Below are 8,827 nucleotides of genomic sequence, written 5' to 3' on the forward strand. Positions count from 1 at the left end.
CTTTCCCTTTATTCAAGATAGCATTTGCTTGCACTTGGTCAGAAGAGGAGATTTTAAAACTCAGGAGTGGGGACATAGAAGAAAGACCAAAGTCCCTCAGTACCCATTTGATAGATTCTGTTTCCTCATATTAACACCCTATGGTTACCTGCCTGTCCCCTTTTTCTTGTCCTTACAGAATCCAGTGACTGGCTTGCTTCCAGCCAGCTATGATCAGAAAGATGCCTGGGTCCGGGATAATGTGTACAGCATCTTGGCTGTGTGGGGTTTGGGGCTGGCCTATCGGAAGAATGCAGACCGGGATGAGGATAAGGCAAAGGCCTATGAACTGGAGCAGGTACTCAATAAAAATACAAAGAGCTCTGGAACTGGGGGGAGGAGGAAGGAAATGTAGTCCACAGGAGCTAAGACAGATATGTTTTGCCTCTCACTCTTTCTTCACCTTGCTGAAATTGCATTCCATAAAGCTTTCCTGTATTGTACGGAGTTTTTTTTTGCAGTGGAAACATGAAACTTGCTGATTCAGGGGGAGAGGACACAGTCTGTTCTGTTACAGTGGAAAATCCTATCCTCAGATCTTTGCTAAAATTTGTAATCCTCTTTCCAAGTAAATGTATTTTGTAGTCTCCAGCATATTTATTCTCATTGAGAAGAATTTTTGGCAGCAGGTATCTACCATTTTACTTCTTTTTTGAAAATGATAGGTGGTATTTATATGAGGGTAACTGATACAAATTAGCAGACTTCCCCAACTAGACAGAAGTAAAATACATTATTTGTTGATTTTTATACCTAGGCCACTGTTTCAGAGTCTGTTGTGTGTCCTCCCCCTGCCCCATACCAACCCTCACCCCTTGGGGCAAAATAAGGTCAGAGTCAACAGATGCCTTTAAGCCAACTTTTAAGGCCCTCCCCTCAGTAAAGAAGTATCCTCTATAGAACTGTTTAGACACAGGATGCTACGTCCTCTTGAATGACCAAGAAAATAATATTCTGGGCTACATGAGACTCTTAATGTTAAGGTACTCTGCTGTCAGTTGTAAGGTGTATGTGAATTCTTTTCCATTAGTGGAAAAGATTCTCTCTACACCAGCCATTTTCTCAAGTGGTCTCCCTCAGCTTAGGCAATCTGAACTCCAGTCTTCATCTATAAATCAGAATATTGAGATTTGGTTATTTTTAAGGGCACCAACATATTGTGGGGTTATAGTCCTTGGCAGCAGGAAAGTTTCACTGTGTTGTCCTCTGCAACAGCAGGTGTTTCTTATTCCCTCAAGCCATAATTAAGAGGTACTTAGGTCCACCAGAAAGAAATTGTTGGAGTGTTTGCTCTAGCCCAGGAAGTACAGATCAATATTTTTTGTGACTTATAGAAAACATACATAACCATTGTGAGAATTTGGAAAATATAGAGGAGTGTTAAAAAAAATCATCTGTAATCTTACTCCCCTCCCTTATCCTATGTCCTACTCTAATGTTTTGCTATTTTGATCTCAGTATTTTGTTTGTCTTGTTTTGCTAGAAATTGATATTGGTGGAACAATACCCAAGATTTTATACCCAGTATGATTTGACAGATTTCTTTTTCAACACTGTTAGAAGAAATCTGTATCTCCTTGTTGATCAGTCATTCTGCAGAGTTGACATTTTTCCTTATGTGGCCCAGGAAGAAAGAATGTAACAGAGGAAGAGGGGGAAAATGAACAGAAAATTGTTCATTCTAAAATTTTAATGTTCCGTTAAATAATTTTTCACACAGCACAAAAATATTTTCCATACCACCTCAGTAATAACCTTGGGATGTCTCAAAAACATTATGGCAATAGGAAACATCTTAAAAAAAAAAACACATTTCTCTGGGAATTCTAAAATTTCTACCAACTTTCATTATAAATTAAAAGATTGTATTATTAAGTCTCATTAATTTTCTTCTCAAATTTGACTTAGTTAATTCAGACTAGGGATCAGAGAACCATCTCTGTAAAGGCCAGATTGTAAATATTTTTGGCATTGTGGGTCATGTGTGATCTCTACGCAACTACTCAGGTCTTCCGCTACTATGTAAAAGCAGCCAGAGATGATACATAAATGAATGAGCGATACATAAATGAATGAGCATGGTTATGTTCCAGTAAGTTCTTTTTTTTTTAAATCAGTAAGTTCTATTTACAAAAACACACCGTGAGCTAGATTTGTCCCCACTCTACACGAATGGTTCTAAACTCTGGCTGTGCGTTGGAATGATTTGAGAAGCTTTTAACAATTACCCTTACTGGACCTCACCCTAGAACGATTTAGATAAATCTCTGTAAGTGGAGCCCCAGGGGCATCAATATTTTAAAAAAAAACTGCTCTAGTAATTCTAAAGTGCAGCCAGAGATAATCACTGATCTATGGCTAATAAGTGAGCATAGGTGAAATCAAATAGAATAAATTCATAGATTAAATTCCTACCTACTGTGAGCCTTCCATTACTGTGTAGATTTTCCCAAACCATTGACTGTTAATCATTTCTACCCTTCCTTCCAACTCTCACCTAGATTTCTCTCTGAGAAATAATGTCAGAGAACTAAAGAGAATTCTGGATGAAGAGGGGACAAGGGTTTAAGTGACTGTTCTGTCCTAGGTTGAGAATAGAAGTATGCACGTACATGTTTTTACAAATGCCTTTTCTCTTAGTCACACAGATAAAAACTCACACCCATAAAAATAAATAAACACACAAATAGAGATAGCTCTTTGGCTGCCCCCAGTTCTACTTCTTCCTCAGTTTTGTTCTCCTTGTGTAGTCTCTCATCTTTTCTCGTGTCTTTAACTATTACCTTTATGAGAATGACTTCCAAAGCTTCATCTTTAACTCTGACCTCACTTCAGTTTCAAACCCAGATTTTCATTTGTCTTCTGATCAGTTGCACCTGAATATCTTGTGGCTCCTCAAAATCAGGTCTGAAACCCCACCTTCCCTACTAAAAACAAACAAAATAGACTACTAAACAACAGCAACTCACCAAATGTCCCTTTTTTTCTTACTGGTGTCCTCATTCTACTAGTCACCTGGGCAACATTACTTAGAACATTTCACATAGTGTGTTCCTTGGAATACTAGATTAACTAAGTTTGGAGCTATGTTAAACAGCAGGTTTATTACTCTGTAATTTCTCAGAGCTTTTGATGTACTGATGTGCATTTTGAATCTAAGATGGGGGTGGATTTTACAGCCTTCCCAGAATTTCCTGGACTAGTGTTCTATAAAACAGTGTTTGAAAAGTGCTGCCCTTTTGGTGATTTTTGACTTGTCCCTTTTGCCTTTTGATACATGCAGACCAAAGTCTGTTAATTCTTATAATTTTTCTCGAATCCATCCCCTCCTTTCTATTCCCTTCTGCCTCAACCCTAGTCTAAACCCTGATCACTTAGTGAAAGGGTTTAGACTTTAAGTTAAAACAACACTTAAATTATGTATTTTCATTCTCAGCAATCTTTTTGTAGTTCTCATTTCCCTACAGGGTTTGGTCCTAGGCTGCTTTTTCAATATTATATCATGCTGGTCCCCTACATTCTACCCCCAGTTCCAACCAGGTTGGTGTCTTCATTACTTCTCTAACAGTACCTTGATAAAAACACCTGACATTTGTGTAAAGACTTTTCATTGTACTGTATACTTTCCCATAATTACTAGTATTTTATTCCTGTAACACCCTATGAATTAGGTATTATTTTCCCCAATTTACAGGTGAAGGGATTGACAGGAGATGAAGTTGGAATTTGGTGGTGTCATGAATACTACCTGGGTCTTATGACTTCAGATTCAGTCTTTTTGAATATTTCCTCCTCCATGGAAGCCATAGACATTCCCACCTCCAAATCATTTTATGAGCTGTTTCTTCCACCTGTGAAGCCTGCCGTCAATCCCACTTTTTCTGTGGTTCCTGACCTCATAGACCTCTCAATTTCACAGTGATCACTTCTTTTTCAGGACTGCTTTCTTGGAACTTCTAGATTGCTTATGGTCTATGCCATTCAACATGTTCAGTTTTTCATTTAGAAAATTTTGTGTAATTGTTATGTGCCAAGCCCTACAATAGATATAAAAAATAAAATGGGACAAAATGTTTATATTTAAACCTCAACTTATAATTTTTTTAAATTTTAAACTCACAGAAAAGTTTTAGGAATAGTAAAATGAACATATTTGCATGTACTCTTTATCTAGATTCACTAGTTGTTAACATTTTGTCATATTTGCATCCTCTCTATAAACATGTTCCCCCCCAGGCACACAGGTTTTTTGGTAAGCCATTTGAGAGTTACTTGCAGACATGGAATATATATTTTTAAAAACACAATCTGCTTAGTTCATTGGCTTAAAGGTCTATTTCTGAATCTGGTCTCTGCCCCTTTTTCTTAAGGAGTTCATAGGGTGATAGGGGAGACAGATATATATATAAACATAGTTACAATGCATTGAGACAGATACTGTAGGTACCATATTTAGGAGATAAGTACAAAGTTTTGTGGGAACACACAGGCAGGAAAGTCTAATTTCCCTTGAACAAGACAAGGAAGGGTTCATAGAGGAGTTGGGTTTTAAAGGATAACCAGGAATTGTTAGGTAGACTGTATTTGTAGTTTGGTGGGGTTTTTTTCATTCTTTCTTTCCTTTTTTTGTAGTTTAGTGTTTTTAAAAAACATATCTGTTCTGTCTCCCTTTTCTTTATGTTTTACAAAGCCTGGTAGAGTGCTTTGCATATGTTAGACGCTCATATGTATCTGATTGTAAATATATCTGGAGAGAGAGACAGGTATTAATACTTACATGGCTATTGTTGTGTATAAATAGTTATATATCCTTATATGGTCAGTTCACAAACACATAGATCCATATCCTCAAAAAAAAAGATAGATTAGAGGAGGGTATCACTTGGTGTGGTTAGAAGCCCTGGTGTATGTATAAACATGTATAATTAATGCCAACTAGTGCACCTGAATCAGGAAATGGGCAGTTTGGGGGCATACAAACTACAGATACTTCCCTTCATTCTTACCTCTCCATGCTTCCGATTCATTTTATCCTGACTTGGAATTTGGAACTTGAGGACAGAAATGGCTGACAGTGGCCATTCCAAGAGGACAAAAGTGGATGGCAATCAGGACTCCTCCACTGCATCTATAATCTCCCAGGTTTGCTGTTTAAAGAAAATGTAGATGGTAGTAGCAGGGCTGGGTGGTAGAGAGTTGAAAGGATGGGATAGAAATCTGTGAGTATGTGGTGACGTGTAGAAGAGAATTCAGAATTGAATAAAGTCATCCCATAGAGTAAGAAGGCTGTATATTAAAGGATGGTCTCTTTCATTAGGATCAGAGTAATGATAGAGATTTTCTTGTAGGGGTTGCAGTCAGTTTCATTACTTTATAACAAATGCTTCATGCTTTAAAAGGTGACAAGATCATGCACTGCCTGTTTGTTCTGTCTCTCACTCTCACTCCCTCTTTATTTCTTCCCTTGATCTGTAAGGGGAGGGGACCATCTGTAGACAGAAATTACTTAAAGAAAGGAACTCTCCCAAGGAAACACTTTATTTTTCCCTCAGTAAAAGATTTCATAAAGCAGTAGAACATAATTTAATAGGTGCTTATCCTTGTCCTGCCTACTGCTTGTAGTCCCATTTGAATATTTTGAAGGAATAAAAGAATGGTGCAGCTCCCAAGTAGATTAGTTTTCAGAGGTGTCCTGAAGCCACCTCTGAGGCAGCATTCCCTGGAGTAACCTGGCTGTATTTCTTCTGGACTGTGAAACAGAAAGCTTAGAGAAATGGAGAAGCTGTTTGGCGCTATATTCTTCCAAAACATATTGCCTACCCATGCCAGTGTTGACGGGCTCTTCTAGTGTCATGTAGTATAACAAGTATACTGTTACTATACTATATTATAATTAAATATACTTATTATATTATTACTGTATGCATTATACTAACTAATATAGTACATTGTTATAACTGGTAATCAAAATTTTGGAGTGTTATGATTAGAAAACTAACTACTTAGAAATTGTCAAGTCCTAGTAAGGGAAATAGTGATGACTTGAGACTTAAGTTTGTGGCTTTTTTTTTTTTTTTCGGGAAAGAGGGTTGTCTCTCACTCTCACTCCCTCTTTATTTCTTCCCTTGATCTGTAAGGGGAGGGGACCATCTGTAGACAGAAATTACTTAAAGAAAGGAACTCTCCCAAGGAAACACTTTATTTTTCCCTCAGTAAAAGATTTCATAAAGCAGTAGAACATAATTTAATAGGTGCTTATCCTTGTCCTGCCTACTGCTTGTAGTCCCATTTGAATATTTTGAAGGAATAAAAGAATGGTGCAGCTCCCAAGTAGATTAGTTTTCAGAGGTGTCCTGAAGCCACCTCTGAGGCAGCATTCCCTGGAGTAACCTGGCTGTATTTCTTCTGGACTGTGAAACAGAAAGCTTAGAGAAATGGAGAAGCTGTTTGGCGCTATATTCTTCCAAAACATATTGCCTACCCATGCCAGTGTTGACGGGCTCTTCTAGTGTCATGTAGTATAACAAGTATACTGTTACTATACTATATTATAATTAAATATACTTATTATATTATTACTGTATGCATTATACTAACTAATATAGTACATTGTTATAACTGGTAATCAAAATTTTGGAGTGTTATGATTAGAAAACTAACTACTTAGAAATTGTCAAGTCCTAGTAAGGGAAATAGTGATGACTTGAGACTTAAGTTTGTGGCTTTTTTTTTTTTTTCAGGGAAAGGGGGTTGAGTTGCACTAACAATTCCCCTTTACAGTTATTCTGAATTGAAGTTCATTTATTCTTTAGGGAAAATGTCCAGATAAATATTTCTGTGGACTCTTGAAGATAAGTCTTGGCTAGTTCAGAAAAAAATAAAAGTGATGATGCTGGCTTTTCTAGGATATAGGATATATTTTAAATATTCTCATAGCTTTATGATTTTTGAGCTGACTTGTCCATTTTTTTCCAGGTGGAATGTCCTCTAATAGGATAGTTGACTTAGTTTTACATAAGCGTGTTGGAGCTTGGATTTTTTTTTTAACTTGAAGGAGTCACCAACTGCAGCTTTTAGTTCCACTTTTAGCTGCAGTCTTCTCTTCTGTGTACCTATAAAGTAAATGCCATGTAAATAGGAACCCAGGATAAGGTTACTTGTTCTCAAAAGATCATGTACCAACTGCAGTTGCTGAGTAAGTGTTCCTGCATCTAGTGATGTTTATAACAGCTTGTTTCCATTTATTTCTGCAGAGTGTAGTGAAACTGATGAGGGGACTGCTGCACTGCATGATCAGACAGGTATGGCATTGTTAACAGCACCCTCTCCAATAAAACCACATTGTAATATATATATATATATGGCTTATATGTTTTTCAGTTTCACAAATAGTACATACTAATTTTAGAAAATCTGTAGAATTGAGGAGGGAAAGGTCAACCATGATCTCACCACCCAATTATCACTGAAGTATTACCTTCCAGTCTTTTTCCCCCCTCTACAAATGATTTTTTTATATACTTCATCATTACTGTACATGCAATTATGTATATTGAGTAAAGGATGATACAGGTCTATACGTTCTCCTCTGAAACCCTTGGGACCAGATAAATTTTATAATTCAGAATTTTTCATATTTTAAAAGGTAGTGCAGTGCACATACCATATATTATGTTATGCCCTCAGCAAGTCCAGACATCACTCTATCATCAAAAACATTAATCTCTCTATAGAAAAACATGCATTTTTACAATAAGTGGAATAAATAAAAGCTACAAATAGCCCCAAGTCAGTTTGAATCAGGTGTTGCCACCAAATGAATTTTGGTATAAAACTTAGGGAGAAAAACCTTTTGAAAGTGTTGTAGATTTTAGGGTTGGAGATAAGGGGCCAAGGACTTATATCTTCTAGCATCAATATGCATTTTCCTGATCTTGAGTGAAGTTGAGCATCCTTTCATGTGTGGGTTGAAAATTTGTATTTCCTCTTCTATTAATTGCCTGTTAGGTCCTTTGCCTCTTTTTCTCTTGGGCTGTCTCTTTCTTGCCTATTTGAGGAGTTACTGTGCATGATGGCTATTAATCCTTTGTCACATGTACTACAAATATTTTTTAGCTGTCTCTGGTTTATCTTTTGGGTTTGTTTATGATATGTTTTCCACTCAAAAGTGTTTTACTAAAAGAAAAAGTATTTTACTTATATCCTAGGAGATCTTTACACATGTTGTGCACTTTGGCTCAGAATTGATTTTTGAGCCCAAGATTACATTTTATTACAAGGAGAAATTGAGGCCCAGATTAATAAAATGACCATCCTGAGGCACACAACAAGTCTAAAGTAAAAAGAAATCAACTCTAGACTTCTGAACTTGATCAGTGATCTCTAGTCCGGTAGGGACTATCTCACAGCCATCATTTTTTTTTTCCTTCTTTGCTACTTTTAAATTTTTTTGTATTTTAGATATTTGCATTTTCCGCCTTACCAAATAGGTTTAAAGTCACTAATTTCTTGAACCATATTTAAAGGTATGATAGTTACTATCATAGCAGATGCACACATAATCAAATTGAAGTTTCAGGAAATAAGTCTTTCATTTGTCCCTTGCACAGTGTTTCATTTCTGACCTTGGTTTCAGCTTTCTTTCACATCTTTTCTTTGTCATTCCATGGGTCTCTCCCTAGCTCCTTTCATTACTCCTTCAAAATATATCCTCTTCCCTCAAAATTCCTACCTCTGTTTCAGGAACAAATGTATCTTTTTTTTTTTTTTTTTTTTTTTTTTTTTTTTT

At 36.5% G+C, this 8,827-nt stretch overlaps 1 protein-coding gene across 5 annotated transcripts in view; it reads left to right on the plus strand.

The window, feature by feature from the left end:
* Positions 1–8,827, plus strand: part of PHKA1 (phosphorylase kinase regulatory subunit alpha 1) — a 139,588-nt gene that overhangs the window by 958 nt on the left and 129,803 nt on the right. For all 5 annotated transcript variants that reach the window (XM_007467452.1, XM_007467453.1, XM_007467455.1 and 2 more), the window contains exons 2-3: positions 179–337; positions 7,293–7,340. In XM_007467452.1, coding sequence (XP_007467514.1) covers positions 179–337; positions 7,293–7,340 — 207 coding nt within the window. The remainder of the gene's footprint in view (positions 1–178; positions 338–7,292; positions 7,341–8,827) is intronic.

The sequence above is a fragment of the Lipotes vexillifer genome, unplaced genomic scaffold (assembly GCF_000442215.2).
Source record: "Lipotes vexillifer unplaced genomic scaffold, Lipotes_vexillifer_v1.1 scaffold142, whole genome shotgun sequence".
Taxonomy (NCBI): domain Eukaryota; kingdom Metazoa; phylum Chordata; class Mammalia; order Artiodactyla; family Lipotidae; genus Lipotes; species Lipotes vexillifer.